The sequence below is a fragment of the Oryctolagus cuniculus genome, chromosome 1 (assembly GCF_051225735.1).
Source record: "Oryctolagus cuniculus isolate XC-2025 breed Fujian yellow rabbit chromosome 1, ASM5122573v1, whole genome shotgun sequence".
NCBI lineage: Eukaryota > Metazoa > Chordata > Mammalia > Lagomorpha > Leporidae > Oryctolagus > Oryctolagus cuniculus.
In genome coordinates, this window is record NC_142867.1 from 177901933 (window position 1) to 177924392 (window position 22460).

At 42.2% G+C, this 22460-nt stretch overlaps 1 protein-coding gene across 7 annotated transcripts in view; it reads right to left on the reverse strand.

The window, feature by feature from the left end:
* FREM1 (FRAS1 related extracellular matrix 1) overlaps window positions 1–22460 on the reverse strand; it is a 176824-nt gene that overhangs the window by 75510 nt on the left and 78854 nt on the right. For all 7 annotated transcript variants that reach the window (XR_016223537.1, XR_011380085.2, XM_002708087.6 and 4 more), the window contains 6 exons: window positions 21802–22010; window positions 18733–18826; window positions 13392–13644; window positions 6107–6301; window positions 4825–5010; window positions 2933–3129 (listed from right to left, as the gene is read on the reverse strand). Coding sequence is in view for 5 of the 7 variants with exons in the window: in XM_002708087.6 (XP_002708133.3) it covers window positions 2933–3129; window positions 4825–5010; window positions 6107–6301; window positions 13392–13644; window positions 18733–18826; window positions 21802–22010 (1134 nt within the window). In the remaining 2 variants the exon portion in view is untranslated. The remainder of the gene's footprint in view (window positions 1–2932; window positions 3130–4824; window positions 5011–6106; window positions 6302–13391; window positions 13645–18732; window positions 18827–21801; window positions 22011–22460) is intronic.

The window sequence follows — 22460 nt, forward strand, 5'->3', positions numbered from 1 at the left end:
AAGGGATAACCTCCCAGCGGCCCAATTATTTTAGAAGTCCCAGCCCTAGACAACAGACATAGCTACAGAAGGAATCATAAATGCATTTTTTTTCTCTGATATTACTGAAGGGCTCTCCAGAGAAACCCATGTGCCAACAGAAGAGGAAAGGCAAGGCTGACTCTTAACTTTCGTGTTTATTCTCACATGCCAGTAAGATTCAGTAGAAAATTAAAATTAGATAAAGACTTAGCATTTAGAATTTGATTTTTAGTAAAAGATATAACAAAATAATGGTCTCTAAATTGCTAATATTTGCTTTGTTCCATATCATAAAAAAGATCAACACACTAGTGAAAACAGCAATAACACCTATTTTAAAAAATTTTTGAGATGCAAAGAGACAGGTGAGGAGAGAGAGAGGGAGGGGAGAAGGGGAGGGAGGGAGAGAGAGAGAGAGAGAGAGATTGATTTCCCATCCACTTGTTCACTCCCTAAATTCCTGCAATGGTTGGGGTTGAGCTACAACAAAGCCAGGAGCCAGGATCAGAATCCAGGATTCTATATGGATGGCAGGGACCCAACTACTTGATCCATTAATCCATCACCTGCTGCCTCACAGGATGTAACTTAGCAGGAACCTAGAATTGAGAGCAGAGCCAGATTTGAACCTAGGTGCTGCAATATGAGATCTAGGTGTCCTAACCAGCAGCTTAACCACTACTCTAAATGCCCACCCGACACACATGTATGAAGGGTCTCTTCTGTACCATTCATCTTGATCATCATGGTTACCCCTTAAAGAAGATTTGCTGAACATTTTGCAGATGAGGAAACAGAAGCATGGGGAGAAGTGGCTTGCCAAATACCCTACAAACTCATCGAAATGACACTTAATTCCCTCTGATCACAAAGCCTGGCCTCATGCCAATGAATCAGAATTTGTTATACATATGTCTGAATTAAGTAACCACACATAAAATAGTATTGTTTAAAAATAATTACACACTGGGGGCCAGCGCTGAGGTGTAGCAGGTAAAAGCCACTGCCTGTAGTGCCAGCATCCCATATGGGTACCAATTCAAGCCCTGGCTGCTCCACGTCCAATCCAGCTCTCTGCTATGGCCTGGAAAAGCAGTAGAAGATGGCCCAAGTCCTTGGGCCCCTGCACCCATGTGGGAAACCCAGAGGAAGCTCTTGACTCCTGGCTTCAGATCTACACAGCTCTGGCTATTGCTGCCATTTGGGGAGTGAACCAGCAGATGGAAGACCTCTCTCTCTCTCTCTCTCTGCCTCTGCCTCTCTGTAACTCTGCCTTTGAAAAAAATATTAAAATCTTTTTTAAAAAAAGAATTACATACTGATATGAAAAGACTTCCATATATACATATGTAGTAGTACATAAAATCTGATCCATTATTTTTAAATTAAAAACATACAGAAAAATCATAGCACACAAACATCGCTGCCATGTGAACAAATCCTTCATGTGTAATGAATTATACCGCAAACTCTGTCACTGGGGAGTGACAAGTAGTAATGGTTTTTGGAGAGGGAGAATTTCCGAGTCTGCTTTGCATGATTATCTACGTTAGATTTTATTTATTTATTTTAATAATTTAGTTTTTACTTTTTTTTTTTTTTTTTGACAGGCAGAGTTAGATAGTGAGAGAGAGAGACAGAGAGAAAGGTCTTCCTTTTCCATTGGTTCACCCCCCAAATGGATGCTGTGGCCGGCGCTTCGTTGATCCAAAGCCAGGAGCCACGTGCTTCCTCCTGGTCTCCCATGTGGGTGCAGGGCCCAAGCGCTTGGGCCATCCTCCACTGCACTCCCGGGCCACAGCAGAGAGCTGGCCTGGAGGAGGGGCAACAGGGACAGAATCCGGCGCCCCGATCAGGACTAGAACCCCGGGGTGCCGGCACCGCAGGCGGAGGATTAGCCTAGTGAGCCGCAGGGCTGGCCTAGTTTTTACTTTCTAAAATCAACAAGTATTATCTAAGTAATAATATTAAGGGTCATTTAACTATATAATATATACTACATATAATTTTTCCCAAAAGTAATTGTATAGAAACATGTTTAAAACTACATAAAAAGAATAGCTTATATTTTTCAGCTCATATGTGTTTTACAAATAGTTATATTTTACAAGATCCTGAAATTTGTGAATTAAGAATACTTGCCATTGTAGCTTTGGTTAAGAAGGAACGGTATGTAATAAGACTATATGGGCGGGGCTGGCGCTGTGGCTCACTTGGTTAATCCTCCGCCTGTGGCACCTGCATCCCATATGGGCGCCGAATTCTAGTCCCAGTTGTTCCACTTCCAGTCCAGCTCTCTGCTGTGGCCCAGGAAGGCAGTGGAGGATGGCCCAAGTGCTTGGGCTCCTGCACCCACATGGGAGACCAGGAGGAGGCACCTGGCTCCTAGCTTCAGATTGGTGTAGCTCCGGCCGTAGCAGCCATTTGTGGGGTGAACCCACAGCAAGAAGACCTTTCTCTCTGTCTCTCTCTCTATCTGTCAAATAAATTTTAAAAAAAGATTATATGGGCAAAAATCCACTATGTTCCACCTAACTTCCAATCTTTGTGATCTTGCCTTATTTAAAATGGGAATAGTAATGCCATCATCCTAAAAGTCTATTGCAAAGACTCAATATAAGTACATGTAAAGGACTTGGAACCTACAACCTAGTAAATATTCCATCCTGTAAATATGCAACCTAGTATTTATATCTATGCAATTGCTACATGTTAGTAGTTATTATTATCTTTACCCTCATCATTATTCTTAGATTAATAGTTTTCAAGTGGTTGCATTACATATTATAGGATACTGCCTTTCCCATCCTTTACCAATTTAATGTGAAAAGTGTACCTGGACCAATGTAAATGGACAAAATAAAAATCAGAAAGTGATGAGACACTAAGAACATTTTGATATGTTTCTTACAGTGATATTCTGCACCACAAAGTCGGGAGCTTCATCATTTCTGGGATTGATTGTAACATAAAATGGTATCTCCAAGGAGCGTTGCTTTCCATCTGTGACATACACCACAAATTGATCGGCAGTTGGTTCTATCCTCCGATGTCTGGACTGCACATAATTAATGTGCAAAGCCTTCATGTCTTTCCACTGAAATGAAGCTAGAGTACACCAAGATGGAAGAAGGAAACGCGAAAAATGTTATTTCCAAGTTTACTGGTCCTCAATCCTTAACCCAATAATAGCATATTTCCCAGCAAATCAAGAGATCTTAGCAGTTGACCTACATGTCGACTATCAGGGGCTACAACAACCGCTGACCACCGACATGAAAGCAGGCATCCAAGGATCACAGGGGAAGATGGAATTTGCAAGGAGAACAGAACAGTGATCAACATTAACCATAGTGCATACAGACCTGTGGCCACTTTTCAGATCCTTGAAATGAACATCAGCCCGTCCCTGTTAAACACTGTTTCTGCACGAACAATCCTTGTCATGCTTCAGTAGGAAAGGAAGAAGTGACCACGTCAAAGGAAGAGTCAACCAGTCATCGGCCCACTTGACAGGCACACATCAAGCAATTGGCTGGGTTGAGTGCAATTAATTGGCCCATTGTTTTGATATTTTGACATACCAAAGTCAAAAGAAAAATTCTATAAGTTGCGTATGAAGTCACTGGACAAACTGGGTGACTTTAATTCAATTAATCTTAAATCCAGTCTCTCTTATATATAAGATAGATAGGTTTCCAAGGGTCTTGGAGAATCTTTTATTTCTAAAGTGTTGTTCTTGAAAGATTTTCTTTTGGATTTCTGTTTTTGTCTCTGTTGTGTTGTTTTTGCCTGACATGCAGTAGCTATAAATAACTGGGACATATGTAGGTTTCAAAATTAATAAATCAGTATCAGCTGTTCTCTCTCTGATATACTCATCGTATATTTCCTAACCTTTTCCAGCAATATCTATCAAAGATGCCAAAATTTTAAAGAATGATTTTGGGAGCTCCCATCAGATTTTGTTTGTTTGTTTTTAGGATTTATTTACTTAGGGACCCAGCATTGTGGCATACTGACACCAGCATCCCATATGGGTGCCGGTTCATATCCTTGGTTGCTCCAATCCACCTCCCTGCTAATGGCCTGGGAAAAAGCAGTGGAATATTGCCCCAGTGTTCGGGCCCCTGCACCCACCTGGGAGACCCAGATGAAGGTCCTGGCTCCTGGTTTCAGCCTAGCCCAACCCCAGCCACTGTGGCCATTTGGGGGATAAGCCAGTAGATGACAGATCTCTCTCTGTCTCTCCCTCTCTGTAACTCTGCCTTTCAAATAAGTAAAAAAGAAGCCACGAGTCTGGAACTCCATTCAGATTGTCCACATGGGTGCAGAGGCCCAAGGATTTGGGCCCTATTCCATTGCTTTCCCAGGTACATTACCAAGGAATTGGATGGAAAATGGAGCAGCCAGGACTTGAATCCATGCTCATATAGGATGCTGGTGTCGAGGTGGTGGCTTAACCTGATGTGCCACAACACCAGCCCCATCACCAGATCCATTCTATCATAATATTCTGTTGCAAAGAGCCTTTAAACATAGTATCTCTTCAGTATTTATTATTTTTTCTTTTTTATAAGTGAAAATTCCATTAATTTTGAAGTAAACTCATATGCATGGGAAAGAATGAAAATAAAAATGAAACATAAAAAGAGTTGAAAGTATCAGCTACTATAATAAAAATGACTTGAATGAATTCAGTGCCGTGAATATTTTTTAAAGACCAAACCCAGTTATTATGCTCGATTTGGCGAATCATATCCTTAAACATAGGTCACTGCCGGTCATAAAATCTTCACTTACCTATACTTATGCCCATATTGCTCTTTTCAAAACCCACAGAAGGAAGTGTGTTTTCCAGATAGCCAAATTGGGGTGAAGAAACCAAAATGAATTCCAAGTCATCTTCTGCAGTGTCAGGATCGGTGGAGAGCAAATGGTTAATGGTAAGGGTTGCTGACAAACCCTCATCTACAAAGAACATGGTACCTGCATACAAACAACAGCACAGTGATGACTTAGCATGAACTCTTCTGATCAGAACACTGAGGACGAGGGGCATGGCTGAAATTCCAATCCAGAGAAGCTTCCTCTATGCAAATACACTTCATTTGTTCATTCACTTCAGATGTTCATTTCCTTTGATCGAACAATGTTTAGAGCAAAAACATTCAGGAGCACTGGGTGGAATTTAATTTGACTTACGGAATTATACTTTTCCTTGTACAAGCAAGCCAGACAATAATGGAAAGACAGCAGAAATACGAAATGCTCCAGCAGAGCTCTTTAGTCATTCTCAAGGAGCCCTGATTTCCCTGGTGTCTCTATCCAAGTGACAAATGAAAAGAAGAATTGCCAAGCTGTTTTAATGATAAGCCACTAAATGTAGTTTATGTGCTCTTCAAGATCAGTTGTTCCTACTGTTTGTCAGAGCGTTAATTACCTGAGAGCGATTATGAATTGTGTATAAAGAACATTTTTTTCATGCCTTGGTGCTTAATTATTCTGCTGGGATAATGCTTCCTTTCCAGAACATTGCTTGGCAAATAGTTTGCAAATTACAATAACATTCATACATATGCTTATATTTTTCTGAGAGACAGAACATATACATAATGCCTATGAAGAGATGACTTTCTCAAAAGCAAATAAGGTTAAATGTATATAAATGGTCTCTCTGGTATACTTACTCTGTTCTAATGGAAATTATTACAGATAAAATAAATCACTCTCCCTCTCTCTAGCAGGCAAATGATATCTTCCCCTGTGAAATAAACTAGAAAATTTGTAGATTCTAATGTTGTCCTTGTCCCAATACACACACAAACACACATGCTTATTCTCTCACACACATACACATACACACACACACACACACATGCTTGCATTTGTTATACACAAATATCAAATTTTACTTGTAATCTCTTGGAAATTTGGGGTTTTCTACAAATTTGTGTGGCAGCAATTATTGGGGGGTAATTCATGATGATTTTCTATTTTGACTATAAATAAGGTATTATTTCACTGAACCACAGATATGACATCAAGTAAGAGGACAGTACTTTAACAGAAAAAACATCATCACCGATTGTAAGCGAAGGTGGCTGGTTGTCCACTGGATGCACTGTGATGTTAAGAGTATACACTGGGAAGGACTCATGAAGAGGAACAGATGGATTAGGTCCGTTGTAGCAACAGCCGTTCACAGAAGGGCCAGCATCTCCATCCGAAACCACCAACGAGATGGTGTCAAAACAAGGCAGGAGGCCAATCTCGCCACCTGGAAGACACGACTATATCTAACACCTGACTTTTTAAAGATATAGACCACATAGAAGAAATCTACTCCTACCTCTTCTACAAGCAGCAACTGAGAAGGAAAGGAACTTACATGCATAAAATGTAAAACCTCATCTTATCACTATGAAATTTAACATAGTCATGAAAATAATGCAAAAACGGTTGTCCATCTGTTGCCTCTGGTGAAATCCCTGCCAGCCATCTAACACCATATGGAGGCAAAGCAGGGCTAACGATGGTCTGACAGTTCACAAATGAACAAGGGAGAGATGAGAAGCTAGACTGGTGATGGTTTCATTCTGCCCTCATCATCGTTCTGTGTAGGGAGAGACAGAAGGAACCTCCATCCCACGATTGGCCACTGGCTTTTCTTTTGCATTAACCACCACTGTCAATGGACCACCATCAACCACACAGCACATGAGAAGGCACAGGGGACTCCAGAGTGGTCAAAGACAAAGGTAATCTACGTTTTTGTCGTTTTCTTTCAATATTTCCTTATTATGTACCAGACAAAATGTTGTAAAGTAGCAACAGTCTTTGGAAAGGAAGTGACATTTGCTTTTCTTCTTTTGTTCCTCTGCTGACCTTTTAGGATTCAAAATAGCCCCAAGTTAGACAGTGAGAAGGAAGGAAAGATAGCCTGCTCTTGGGTTGGACAGCATGGAGGAGGAGTCCTGGCTCGCCAGGGGCCACCATGTCTCCACATCTGTGCTCTTGGTGATTCTCACACATCCCCTTCACAGGGCCAGGGGAAGAGGGCAGACAAAGAAAATCTAGAGATAACATTACAGAGCAATAAAATTATTAAAGATGAGAAAACTGAAAAAAAAAAAAACCCACAGAATTGAAGTTGATAGAGTTAGAAACAACCAGTCTTCAACTTTGGGAAAAGTCAGTGTAAGAGGTCTCTCACCTGTGAATAGTTACAAAAATCAAATTGGCTTAAATTACCTTTTTTCCTTTTTTATTGGCTTAAAACTCTTACCATTCACTCACTGGATAAATATTTATTTAGTACCTACTATGGGATGATTAATGTTTTGGTTGCTACAGTAGAAAAAAAGACAAGCCATTTCTAAAGAATGTCAGGAGCTGGCATTTGGTGCGGTGGTTAAGACACTGCTTGGAACACTCACACCCCAAGTCAAAGTGCCTGGAATTGAGTCCCAGCGCTGCTCCTGATTCCAGCTTCCTGTTGATACACACCTGGGGAGGCAGCAGATGATGGCTCATATTGTTGGGTGCTTGCCATCCACATGAAAGACCTGGATTGAGTTCTCAGTTCCCAGGCTCTTGTTTCTTTCTTTCTCTCTCTTTCTCTCTCTCTCTCTCTCTCTCTCATAAAATAACTAACTCAATAAATGAAGTTCCAAAAGACAAACTGAGTGCTGGGAACTGAAAAAGTCTAATGGGAAAGAGGGACATGTTAAGTCAGAAAATCACAGGTGTTTGTATGTGCTATGAGCATACATGACATTGCTATATTGGAGCAGGTGTTGTGCTGCAATGGGTTAAGCTGATGATTGGGATACCCACATCTCATATCAGTGTGCCAGTTCAAGTCCTGGCTACACCAGGTTTCCACTCCCAGCTTCCAACTAAGAGGCAGTAGATGCTGGCTCAAGTACTTGGGATGGGGTTCCTGGCCCCCTGGCTTTGGTCTGGCCTACCCACCACCTTTGTGGGTATTTGGGCAATGAACCAGAAGATGGAAGATCTTTCTGTTTCTCTACCTCTCTGTGTGTCACTCTGCCTTTCATACTAAATACATTTTCACACAAGAAATTGCTACTATTAAACCCCTTTTTACCCACTGAATGGCAATTTCAAATACAGTCAGACCACCATATCCAGGATTTCCATATCTATGGATTCAAACACCCAGATCAAAAATATTCTAGAAAAAAAAATCATGCATTTTGAATGAGTATACTTTTTCTCCTTGTCATTATGTCCTAAACAATATAAAGTAACAACTACTTACATAACTTTTATATTGTACTAGATATTTGAAGTCATCTTAAGAGGATTTAAAAAGTTTACAAGGAAATTTATGCAGGTTGTATGCGAATATCATACCATTTTACATAAAGGACCTGAGCACTGTGAGACTTGGGTATCTACAGGAAGTCCTGGTAATAATCCCCTGTGGATACTGAGTGAGGATGGTCCTTCAGCCACACTTAGTACGAGGTGCTAAGTGTGAAAGAAGATGAGAGTACACGCAGGGCACACACACATGTGCAAGTCAGGGAAGTCTTTCCAGCTGGCTCTGATGGCTTTGTGCTGGGCAGTAAAGGGATAGCAAGTATTTGCCACTTGCCATTTGCCAGGCAGATGAGGCACAGAACTGAGTTGGGAGAGAAGATCTGCCAGGAGAGATAGTTGGAGAGAGAAATGGAAATGGACATTTTGAGATTTGATGATTGTTTACAGCCCTTATCTCTTCTGTTGAGGAACAGTGTTTTTCTCCTTCATACTATTTGTTGAACTCTTTACTTAGTATAGGGTTAACCTTATGAGTATAGGTAAACTGAAAATAGATCTTTGTAAAAACTAAGAGTGGGAATGGGAGAAGGAAGAAGAAGAAGAAGGGTTGGAGAGTGGGTGGGAGGGAGGGTAGGGAGGGAAGTATAATTATGTTCCTAACTCCATATATATGAAATACATGACACTTGTATACCTTAAATAAAATTGAAAAAAAAGACAAAAAAATTGCAGAAACATGTCACTTAAAAAGAAAAAGGCAAGCAAAACACATTCAATAACTAATTTCTCCACAATGAACACATAGGATATACAAGAATCTCATTTTTTCCATGAACATTTGGATGTACTTAAAGAAATAATTGGAAAGGTAGGCTAAAAATTAAATGATTAAAAAGGCTACACTGGGGATGGAAGACTTTTTTACCTTGAAGTAGAATAGTGCAAGGGTTGATTTACACTTAAAAACGTTAATCATACTGTGATTTAAAAGAAAAAATTTTAATGATTTCATGTTTAATATTGGAGGAAAAGCAAACTAATAATGTACTTCTACAAGTAAAATATTCAGTTGTTAAAGCTTATACCATTTAAAATATTTTCAATATTCTAAATAAAAAAGTAATGTACAAGATGGCATATACAATATGATTAGAAAAAAGAAAATACTGTGATCCTGAAATACCAACAGAGATTATCTTTGAGAGGTGTTAATTGTCAATACTTCTGTATATATTCTTACATTTTTATTAACATAAAAAGAACAGATTTCATGTATGTCATAGGTACAATTCTAAGAAGATAACCATATTTCCCTCCTTCCTTCCCTGCCACAATCCCCTCCTTCCTTCTTTTTTTCTTTAATTTTCGCAAAAACACAATTTCAGTCTACTCTATAATCACAGGCTTAATATGCCAGTAAATACTTCTTATATTTTCCATTCTTTTCAAGTTTTCTGTAATGAGCATGGATTCTTTTTATAATCACAGAAAGCAAGTAAAATAATGCTGATAAAACTATTCTTGGGTGGTCATTGTAATCGATGCACAGAAGCAAGAGGGGGCCAGATGACTCACTGAAACTTAAGTCTGCAATACTGGGGTTCTTTACGCTGGTCATGGCATAGTGCTGAGTAATTACCTATTGAGTAAATAAGTGAGCATTATAAGCAAACACAGCATGCAACTATGAAAACATCCTTTGAACGCAGTATTTCTTCTAATTTAGTAACATGACTGAAAACTATCTATTTGAGATACACAATTTGTCCCAATGTCCTAAGATCTTACTTTTAAAAAAATTAGTTAGCACTCCCTTACATGGCCATTACACTAGAAAAAATCTAGCAATATGTACACCCAGTGGTCAGCACTTGGGATATAGCACTGGAAGAGAAGACCAACTCTTCTCACCCCTTTACCTGTACTGCATGAGCCTGCCAAAATTGCTAAAATTGTGACTCAACGACCAAAGGGGCCCAGAAGAGTCTCTAGATCTGATTTCTGCCGGTCTGTTTCAGATCTAGCGAGAAACTCAAAAAGAGGGGCAACAGCACATGAGCTGCACTTCCTGGACCAGGAAACAGTGACAGCTTCCCTAAGACCAAACACAGACAAGAGGAAAGGCAGATACAACTTAAAGAGAAAAGATGTCTGGTGGAGCGATAGAAGTGTTCCACAGTAATTCATTAGCCAAGACACAACCAGTATCCTTGTATTGTTTGCGAAAATACACATGAAAGATGTTATTTTTAAACATTTTCTCCTACTTCCAGATAACTCGTTAGCTATCTCCACCCCTCTTCCTGAGTCCTTGCCCTCCCTCACCACTTGATTTCTCTGACTCTTCAAACAAGAAAATCATTTGAATTCTGGTAGTTCTTCCTTGTGCCATCACTGGTTCTCACATATGCCAATAATGTTTCCACTATGAAATCTGCAGATATTAGTAGCCAGGAAACCATAGCAGAGTGTGGTTAAAGCTGGCATGAGGGGTGGGTATTTGACACAGTGGTGAGGATACCACTTGGGCTATTAGAGTGCCTGATTCCAGTCTCAGTTTAGCTTCCAATTCCAGCTTCTTGCTAATGTGCACCATGGGAGGCAGAAGGTGATGCTTAAGTACTTGGGTCCCTGTCACTCACATGAGAGACATGAAATGAGTTCAAGACTCTCAGCTTTGGGGAGCCGACGCTGTGGCATAGTGGGTAAAGCTGCTACCTGCAGTGCCAGCATCCCATATGGGTGCTGATTCCAGTCCCGGCTGCTCCACTTTCACTCCAGCTCTCTGCTATGGCCTGGGAAAGCAGTAGAAGATGGCCCAAGTCCTTGGGCCCCTGCACATACGTGGGAGACCTGGAAGAAGCTCCTTGCTTTGGATTGGCTCAGCTCTGGCCATTGCAGCCGTATGGAAAGTGAACTAGCAGATGGAAGTCAGTGTCAGTCTCAGTGTCTGTCTGTCTGTCTGTCTGTCTCTCTCTCTCTGTAACTCTGCTTCTCAAATAAATAAATCTTAAAAAATTAGACTCTTAACTTCAGCCTAGCCCAGCCCTAGTTATTGAAGGTATTTGGGGAGTGAACCAGTAGATGGAAGATCTCAATCTCTTGGTCTTTCTCTGTGTCTCTGCCTTATAATTTTCGTCAGCCAGAGGAAATCCACGCCATCTGTCGCTCCCCCTCTTCACGGAGGAATGACACAGGACCCTGCGCTGTTCTTTTGTCTGCTCGGCCCTTTCCGGGTTTGCTGCTGGTTCTTCCCGGGTTGGCTGCCGACCCTTCCACCTCCGCGGAAGGGCGGTGCCCCCTGCCACTTTCCCCACTTCCACGGGGGAGCGGCACACCGCCGGCCAGCTCTCTCGGGGGCTGCTCAGATGTTATCCGGATGTTCCCTTTAGATGTTCCTGGTGCATGTTGTCTCTCTCCTCCTTTATAGTCCTCTTTCACCAATCCCAACTCTGCTACCCACACGCCGAGTACGCTGCTCTCCTCCAATCAGGAGCAGGATCAGCTCCTGCAGGTCATCACTCAAGTTGGCAAGAGGCAGCTAAGTAGAAGTTGTTTACTCCCTTCTCAGTGCCATATTGTGGGAGAGCAGATGCATAGAATAAGTCTTAATTCCAGTAACTTAGTCTAGTCCGAGTTGCTCCCCACAGCCATCATCACTGAGGAAGTACTGCCCCCCAGGCTGTAGATGACATGATGATGAGCAGATATGTCCTGTTGTCCTCTCTGTATATGAACTTTGTTTAAAGATTTAGTTGTTTGAAAGTCAGAGTTACAGAGGGAAAGAGAGAGATCTTCCATCCATTGGTTCACTCCCCAGATGGCTGTAATGGCCAGGGCAGGACCAGGCTGGAGCCTGGAGCCAGGAGCTTCTTCCAGGTCTCCCATGTGTGTAGCAGGGTCCCAACACTTGGGCCATCTTCTGCTGCATTTCCTAGGCCATTAGCAGGGAGCTGAATCAGATGTGGAGCAGCTGGGATACAAACTGGCACCGTTATGGGATGTCATGGTGGTTTTATCCACTATACAAAACACCAGCCCCATTTTATTAAATATTAAAAGTCCTTCCTAGCAAGGTCTGGATTAGACCCCACTGTAATCCCATAGTGCCTAGCCTTATGTAACTTGCAGATAATCATATTAAAATTAACATTTTTGTTAATTTTACATATCATGTGGGAAATTAATGCCACCTTGACCCAATATCATGTGACAGCAGCAACTAGGCACAGTATTTATAACCAGGCTTTTGCTGTATACCCTACCCGTACTCACACTATCATGTGCTGTGGGCAAGTTAAATAAAGTTCAACATACCCTCATTACTTTTAAGCAGTTCAAAAAGCAGATGAGCTACTTTTTAGGAGCTAGCTGGTGATCAGTGAGCTTTCTAAAAATTAATAATGTAATTACATTATGGAACCTACTTCAGGCATTTCTGTTATGATTGATGGATCCATAAGCTATGATGGTCAAATAAGTATTCTTCAAATTTGCCAAAAAGGAGATGAGGGGAATCACAGAGTAAATAGGAGTCCTGTGTGATCAGGAGTAGAACAGCAGCTAACACACACACACACTCTCTCACTCTCTCTGCACTCTGAATGAGAAACACCTCTATGTGGGGTGATGAGGCAAACATGAGGTATAGACTGCAGCTGTATCTTTTTCAAAAAATTATTCATTTATTTGAAAGTCAGACAGAGATCTTCATCTGTTAGTCCCCAAATACCTGCAACAGCCAAGGTGGGCCAGGCTAGAGCCAGGAGCCAGGAACTCAATCCAGGTCTCCCCCAAGGGTGAGGGTAACCCAAACACTTAAGTCATCACCTGCTGCCTCTCAGAGTGTGTATTAGCAGGAGACTGGAATTGGGACCAGACCTTGGACTCAGATCTGGGCACTATGATGTGGATAATCCAAGTGGCATCTTAATCGTTGTTCCAAGCCCTCACCTATGCATCTTTATTTTAATGGAAGCAAGTATCAAGACCACTAGATTATCTGAGCCTGTAGCACAGGGTGGACTGAAACTCCCACGTTTTCATTGCAATGCCCCTTGAGTCATGCTGTCACTTACCTGTGTGTTTATATGTCACAGCCCCTGCGATAACATCGCTCTGAGAGAACTGAACCACAGGGACTCCAGCTTTGCTCACTACCCCATGCTCAGGTGCTCGCACAACCACAAACGTCAGCTTCAGGTCATCACTGTCCACATCAGTGGCAAAAACATGTTCAGGGGTGATGACCACCTCCCCACCCTCGGAGCAGTGCATCACGGGGACGAGGTCAGCCTTCAGGACCGGGGGTTCGTCATTTACAGGGAATACCTAAGCAGGAGAAAAATGCACATTTAAAAAAAAAAAGAAAAAAATGACAAAATCGCCCAACTGGTAACTCACAGCTCCTAGTCCGAGCGACAGACATTATTTACGTCTTCCAGATATGTGAAACAATAGCCGTGGAACTTGGCCAAGCAGCCTGCGTCTTGCAATTTTCCCCACACGAACCATCTTGCGAGGAATGCCCCACACGAGAAGCATTTGGGAGAACGTGGTTACGATTTGGGACTCAGAGCTCTCATTTGTTCTCAGACAAAATATAAATGTAATATAAAGTGTTCTTCATCAAAGCCCCGTCCTCTGTGGTTAAATCCACACATATTCCAGAGGAATGCTGGTCCTTGTGGTCTAATGCATTTCCATTTACTGCATCAATGTTATTTTTATTTTAAATGACTTGGTGATTACAAAGCTTTCCTCCACCAGCAACTTCCTGCCAGCCAGGAACTTGCTCTGGGCTTACAATATGCAGCAGCTGCATTTCAAACCATGTGAGAGTGGAAACTCCGAAACTATTTAATCAGCACCAGATTTCAACTTGACAAAACGCTTTTCTCTCACTTGCATGAAAATAATGCTCCAGGTAGCAGGAAAAGGAAAGTAACATGGATCCTGCTGGCTCTCTGAACTTAGAATGATCACCTAGAAAACGGATACAGTGTGTCTTCCAAACAAGGAAAAGGGGCATTCTGCACGTACGTTCATAGCCACAGCCTAGTAGGTACTCTAAATAGGGCAAGACTCACTTATGAGTTCTTTCAACCCTCCATTTCTTTCCTTCATGCTTCAGCCGAAGTGGTATTTTTAAAAATGTTGATTTCAAGGGGACAGCATGGTGGCACAGCTGTTTAAGCCACCACTTGGGTCGCTGGCATACCATATCAGAGTGCTGGTTTGAGTCCTAGCTGCTCCACTTCTAATCCAACTCCCTGCTAACGTGCCTGGGAAGGCAGCAGAAGATGGCCCAAGTGGTTGGACCCTTGCCACCATGTGTCTTTAGCCTGGACCAGCCCTGGTTGTTGCAGCCATCTGGGATTGAAATAACAGTTGGAAGATTGACCTCTCTACTTTTCCCTCCTCCCACCTACCCTTGTCACTCTTTCAAATTATAAAAAAATCTTATTTAAAAAAAATCAATTTCTAGTCACTGCCCTGTGAGGACCTTTGATGGCTTCTCCTGGGAACCTCTGGCCTCACCCACAGTGAGGGATGCCTTTACCACCCCAACCCACTCAAGGCCTTTGTTCTCTCTCTTCACCTTGCCTGGTTCTGCTCTGTCTCCAACTCTGTTCAGAACTCCTCCTTTGGGGTTACATGTAGATTCTTTAGGGAAGCTAATTTAGGGGCTACTATCATTGTTCTCTTTTAGCACTTTGCTTATTTATAGAACACATCTAAGTTTTTAACCAATTCATGACCATGGTGGTCACCTCTTTAATGCCTGGTCTTCAGCTCTGGGCAGTAGCCTCTAGAAGAGGGACTCTGTTTGTCTTGATCTTTTTCAAAAAGATTGATTTGTTTATTTGAAAGGCAGAGTTACAGAGAGGCAAAAGCAGAGATAGAGGCACAGGCAGAGAGAGAGACATCTTCTATCCACTGATTCACTCTCCAAATGACCACAATGGCCAGAGCTGGGCCAATCTAAAGCCAGAAGCCTGGAGCTTCTTCCAGGTCTCCCACACAGGTGCAGGATCCTAAGGACTTGGGCCATCTTCTACTGCTTTCCCAGGCCACAGTAGAGAGCTGGATTGGAAGTGAAGCAGCCGGAACTCAAACCGGCACCCATATGGAATGCCAGCACTGCTTTACCAGCTCCGCCACAGAGCCTACCCCTGTCTTGATCATTGTAGCTCAAGTATCTATCTTAAGATCTGGCACATAGAGGCACTTAATAAATATTTGCTGAATAAATGAATGAGTGGATATAACTATGTATATAAGCCCTGATTATCCTGCTCCTTAAGCAGGCTAACAACTCTGAAACAAGCATGAAGTTATGCGGGCACATTCCTTTAATGGGTAGGATGGGAGAGTTGGAAACCCTAGGCATAATTATTTAATAAAAAGCCAAAAATGAGAGCATACAGTATTCTTTATTTTCTATTAGCTTGTTAAGAAAGATTATCTTTGATCATGGCCTCCAAGTGAATTAATTAAAGACACTCTCATTGATCCTGATGCTAAGGAATCTCACGAATAAATTCAATGATGACCATTTTACAGCAGCTCACAAAAGAGCTTCAGTTTTCAAATGGATAATAAAGTCCGAAGCCAATAAAACTAAGAACATTACTTCTGGGTAAAGAAATATTATAAACACTGGCCCAAAAGTTGGTTCTGCTTCTGTTGGTTCTCATAGATCATGCTCTATTGTTTAAAAATAACAATAAGCAAATTGTTTCCCCTAAATGCATTGCTTATTGTCAGTAATAAGACAGTCACAGATGGAAACAGACTTGAGGCTTTGTCCCCTAAAAGTCTGCTCTCCTTTTTTTTTTTTTAACTTACTTGAATGGCAGTGAGATATAGACAGAGGCAGGGAGACATACCGAGATTGGGAACAGTATTGTGGCAAAAGCAGGCTAAGTTGCCAGCTCCAACTCTGGAATTCCATATGGGCACCAGTTCATGTCCTGGCTGTTCCACTTCCGATCCAGCTCCCTGCTAACGGCCTGGGGAAAGCAGTGAAAGATGGCCCATGTGCTCAGACCCCTGCTATCCCTCTGGGATACCAAGAAGCTGCTCCTGGCTTCAGCCTGGTCAAGTTCTAGCCATTGCAGCCATTTAGAGAGTGAAGTAGCAGACAGAAGATTCTCATTCTCTCTCGCTTGCTCGCTCTCCCTCCCTCCCTCCCTCCCTCCGTAATGCTGCCTTTCAAATAAATACATAAATCTTTTTAAAAAGAGATAGACTTCGGGCCACAATGTTATATCAACTCCAAAACAACTCCAACAGTTACAAGAGGAGTTCACTAGGTCCATTGAGATCTCAGCTGATGCCATCCAAGGTCTCCAAAGCCAGATCTCCTCACTAACAGGCGTGATACTGCAGAACAGACCAACCTTAACGGTATTGTTATTATGTTAACCAATCAGGCCAGGTAAAACCACATCCATCAGACAGTCTTCACAAGGGCCCAGAGACCCCCCCATTTCCTCTCCTCTATGAAATCCTCTCATTCCTTGGTTAATGCCACTCCTAATACCATTGGCTGCTGTTCTCACCCTGGCTTTTATACTACTGTGTCTGTTTGAGTGTTTACAGGAGTTGGTAATGGAACAAACCAAAGCCTTCACCAGCCAGGTGGTCAACTAAATGCTGCTACAGGGATATACACAGCTACCCACCCAGGAGATCACAGCTTGAGACATCGCCCCATGCCAGCAGAGAGTAACTCATTGCCCCATGTCAGCAGGAAGTAGCTCTAAAGTCAGATCATCATCCCTCCACCCTTCCTGGACTTTGGGGGCTGATATAATCCCATACAATACTTGTTTATTAAAAAACAAAAGGGGGGAATGTTAGTAAAATGGTGCAGTCTTATCTGTGCTGCAACCTAAGCCCTGGGACACCATCCTCCACTCTAGCCCCTGCCACCATTGCTAGAAGCCAAGTGACCAAATGGCCCAACCACAGATGTCAGTCCCTCATAGCGGGACTTGTTGATCCTATCTCCCTGCCCCCGAAAAGGTATAACAGGACCTGCTTCCCACACACGTCATCTCTCTCCATCTCACCACCCCTCCCCCTGTCCCGGCTTCCTCCATGCAACAATAATCCTTTCCTCTAAAAAGAGAGAGAGAGAGAGAGAGAGAGAGATCCTCTATCCACTGATTGAATTCCTAAATGCCTGTCACAGCTGGGACTGGTCCCGGCTGAAGTCAGGAGCCCAAAACTCAATCCAGATCTCCAACATGCAGTGGCAGGGACCCAACTACTTGAGCCATCACCTTCTGCCTCCCATGGTGCACATCAGTAGGAAGCTGGACTCAAAAGTGGAGCCTGAACTCAACCCCAGGCACTCTGATACAGGATGTGGGTGTCCCAAGCAGCCAGTGTGTTAGTAGCTGTGATAAAAGGGAAAAAAAAGTAACCCAGAAAAGTTTTGAAAGCTGAAGTAGCATCCTGCTCTTCATCCAAATCTCAAAGGCCATACGAGGACTAAGTAGGAAAACAGGCCTGGCATACAGAGAAGGGCGTAGGAACTATGGGCAAGCATGGTCCTTATAATCAGTTGGCAAAGCTGATGCATGGCAGAGGGAGAAGGAAAAACACTGCTAAGTTACAGAGTGGAAAGGCTAGCCCAGGTCCTCATGGTCAAGTTAATGTCTAGGGGAAGTCATTGAAAGTTGATGAGTCTAAGTGTCCTTAGCTATGAAATGGAGATAATTCCTTTCTATCTGCTTCTTAAAACAACAGATTGTGGGAACACTCTTCATGTATTACTAACTGGAAAATATCCTACAAAAACTTAGTTATCACCATTGGTAATAATTTCATATTACAAATATCTGACAAAATTCTAACCAAAAGTCCCGGAATTTAGTGCCACGAGAATGCTTAGTGGTTCTGCAGGGAAACTGGTGAGTTTTTCTGAAGATCTTTCTGTCACTGGTTCCCCAACCCTGCAAAGTATAAGTCAGGCTCAGGGACTTGGTCGCCACTCAGCAGAGAACCCCAGGTGTTCCCCTAAGACCTTCAGGTTCGCACAACTTTTTGCTTATTTTTTCTCCATTTGTTTAAAGCTCCAGTGTTGCTAGCTACCTACCAACCTGGTAAATAAAAACTTGAGTGTTACAGTAAAAAAAAAAAAAAGTACATAGAACCAAATATTTTTTAAATTAAGTATCTAGATTTGAGACCAAGCTAATTCTACCTTTAAATGCCTTGGAGAGAGAGAACAGTGCTCCCATTTCACCAATATAACTGCGGTCTCTACAGCCTGAGACACACAAAGGTATCTGAAGGCATTCTCTTGCTTTGAAGCCGTGTGCTTCAAGTTCTATCAGGGACACTGAGAGGTTTCCAAGCCAGACGCTTTACTTCTCTGATCCAGGGAGGAAACTTCCTACCCACCTCAATGTGTAGAACAAATTCTGCTGAATTTGTGCCATCTGTGACCTCCAAGACTATGTCATCCTGAAGAACCTCAGATCCATCATGTTGATACCTGTGGGGATAATATCTGTCACTCATTTCTCAAGAACACTGTGAGAGTAAACTGAGACGCATAACACAGGGACCTTTACATGGGCCACATGCTCATTAAATAAATAAATGCATAAGAACAAAACAGCATAATCATGAAGTCACATGTTCAGCTACTCAAGTATTCCTAGAAGTAAAATTGTTCCACCCTGGAAAAATGTGTTGTATGCATTGATAATTTGCCCCTGCAACAAAAATCAACCTTTTAATTGACACCATAACAACAGGAATCATTTGGTGTGGTTCTGCCTACTTGTAGAATACACTGGCTGGGGCCAGGGGACTCTGAGACTGAGCAGTAGACAAGAAACAGGGGACCACTGCATGGATTTGATGAATCCCTCTGTACCACTTTAAGGGCTAACCTGCCTGTATTGTAGTTCTATTCAGCTCTTCTCTAAAACCTTGCTCTATAATCTTGCCTCTTACCTGTCATTTTCCCTCTTCCATTAACTAGCTCTCTCCCTCTCAACCTATAAAAATTCTAAACCCTCTCCCAAACTTAAAAATAACATTCTTTGGTCTATCATTGGCTCTCTCTTTCCTTAACTCTTAGCCCGGTTTCTTGAAGAAATTATTAATTCTAGGTTTTCCATGTACACTCCTGTCCACAGCTGTTGAACTGGACTGAGACAAGTCTTTGACATATCAGCTATCTCTTCAGGATAATCAGGGATAGAAATAAGTCTTAGGAATTCAAAACAAAAGTTACTTTGAAGATAGTATACAATATTGAAGATATTGACCCACAGAAAAAAAAATCATTGCTTTAAGGTATTTTACTCAGGACTAGTCTCATGCATAGGCTGGGTAGGGACTTGGGTGTGGAATTCCATTCCAGTGGTGGTACAGGTCTATAGTTTGCCATGCTCCCTACCCTGTTTTTCTAAAATAGGTAAGTGATAAAGTACTATTTTATGAAGCTAACACCTCCAAAAAGGGTTACATCCAAAGTCATGTCTATAGAGTCAAGCAAATTGACTTTTTTTTTTTTTTTAATTTTTTTGACAGGCAGAGTGGACAGTGAGAGAGAGAGACAGAGAGAAAGGTCTTCCTTTGCCGTTGGTTCACCCTCCAATGGCCGCCGCGGCCGGCGCGCTGCAGCCGGCGCACCGCGCTGATCCGATGGCAGGAGCCAGGAGCCAGGTGCTTTTCCTGGTCTCCCATGGGGTGCAGGGCCCAAGCACCTGGGCCATCCTCCACTGCACTCCCTGGCCACAGCAGAGGGCTGGCCTGGAAGAGGGGCAACCGGGACAGAATCCGGCGCCCCGACCGGGACTAGAACCCGGTGTGCCGGCGCCGCAAGGCGGAGGATTAGCCTATTGAGCCGCGGCGCCGGCCGCAAATTGACTTTTGAAAATTCTTTCAAAACCTGACTCCTTTATATACTCATAGCAGCCGCATAATCTTGGGCAAATTCCTTAACCTTTTGTGCTTAGCTCTTCAACTGTGATATGAGAGTAAAACCATCTACTCTGTCAATCTTGATTACTGTGAAGATTAAGTGGGAGGGAGAACATAATTGAAAATCTCTAGCAGAGTACTTGAACATATAATTGTTTCAAAGATTGTACCTTCTTTTTCTCATCATTCACTCCCTAGCAATAATTGCCTGAGCAGAATTCTCTTTTTAACGCTTAGCTGAGAGCATCATCTCCAATAAAGGGGGGTGAATTTTAAAGGGAATAGGAGTGAATAGTGAAAAGAAGTGAAGAAATTTGGAATGGTAAATCAATGATGTAACTAAACTAACAGGTTTAAACTGATCTTTGCATGTGTAAATTTTAGTTTCTAAGCATATATAGAACTAAGCAGTTGGTGTTTAGTGCCTCATACTACACTTTATCAAAAGAGCAAATGCTCTTTTGTAACTTGAATTTTTTTAAAGATTTATTTCTATGCTAATTTATTTGAAAGGCAGAGTGTCAGAGAGGAGGAGACTAACAGAGAGATCCGCTTGCTCACTACCCAAATGGCTGCAACAGCCAGAGCTGGGCCTTGCCAAAGCCAGAAGCCAAGCCAGGAACTCCATCCAGGTCTTCCACATCGTTGGCAGAGACCCAAGCACTTGGGTCATCATCTGCTTCCCAGGCACTTTAACAGGAAACTGGATTGAAAGCAGAGCAACTGGGACTTGAATCTGCACTCCAATATGGGATGCCAACATTGCAAGAGGTGGCTTAACCCTGTGTTACAACACTGGCCCCTATAATTTGAATTTATGTGAGAAATTAGTCAGTTTATCTATCTAGCTGGCCATTGCTTTTCAATGTTTGCTGTATTAGCCACAGAAATTATCTTACTAGATTTTGTAGAAAAGTTTCTTGCAAAACTATAGTAGATAAAAGAAATGGAAGACATTAAGGTGTGGGGAACTAATGTAGGACCATGAGGCAGGGATTACTCTATCCCTGTAGGGACAGAGTACTACTTCATGTCCTACCCACTCAGTCTACCCTACCTGTGCACCTGCAAACCCTTACTGAGTAGAAAAAAATAAAAGTTATACTCAAGATTTTGATTAACAGAATTCTGTCCCGGGATTTTCAGGATTATGAAATGGGCTTTTCTTATAGTCAAGTTCAATTATGCAGATTAGCCTCACCCATTATTTCAGTCTCCATTTGTCTAGTTTGATTGTTACCTTTTGTGATATGTGCATTTGCAACAAATTTAATATTCATTGTAATTAATTTTTGTTATTCAAATATCCATCAAGTCTTCCTACTGGTACAGCAAGCCAGAGGGAAATAAAGTGTCTGAAGGGAAATGAAAAAACAGGTCATCTCTAATTTTTCCTCTGACTCTTCAAAGTGTTAAATAGGATGTTGGGAGCTCTGAAAGAATCCAGTAAACTTCATTCTCCTTGCTCTACCTCACGATGGGTCCAGATGGGAGCCAAAGCATGAAAAGGACAAAGTCATGAAGTGTTCTAACCTAACTTTTAAGGTACAGAGGTCTCCCCAGGAAAAGGTGCCCCCGGGGTTTAAAGGAAAGCCATCAAGCTCCACCCCTCCATGTAGAGGCTGTCTCTGTAGGGAGAAATAGATGTTGTCCTGCACGGTGTCCACGTCAGAGACCAGGATGTGCTCTGTGCTGATGACATGCTGACCTCCCTCAGTCACTCTCAGAGGGTTGGTGAACACCTACCAAGAAAGAGAAAAACATTCAAAGTCTCATTCCACAAGGTATCCCTGAAGACAGAACTCATTTAATCACTGTAAAACTCCCAGGACCCTCTTCACGTGTCAATTAACTTTTCATGAATGGGGTAAGGGAACAAGTTCATAGCTGAAAGTTTTGGCTAAAATATTTTTGTAACCCAATGTTTCCAATCTTAAGCATTGATGTGTACAAAGAAGCAAGTGTCTCCCTCTTATTTTACCAAACTTACCTACATACCTACGTATGTGGAAGGAAGGAAGGAGCTCTTATTTTTTAAATTTTTATTTATTTATTTGAGCCACAGAAAGTGCACCCATATGCTGATTCACTCCCCAAATGTCTACAAGAGCCAGACCTGGACCTAACCAAAGACCACAGGTGAGAACTCAATTCACATCTCCCACTTGGGTGGCAAGAACTCAATTACTTGA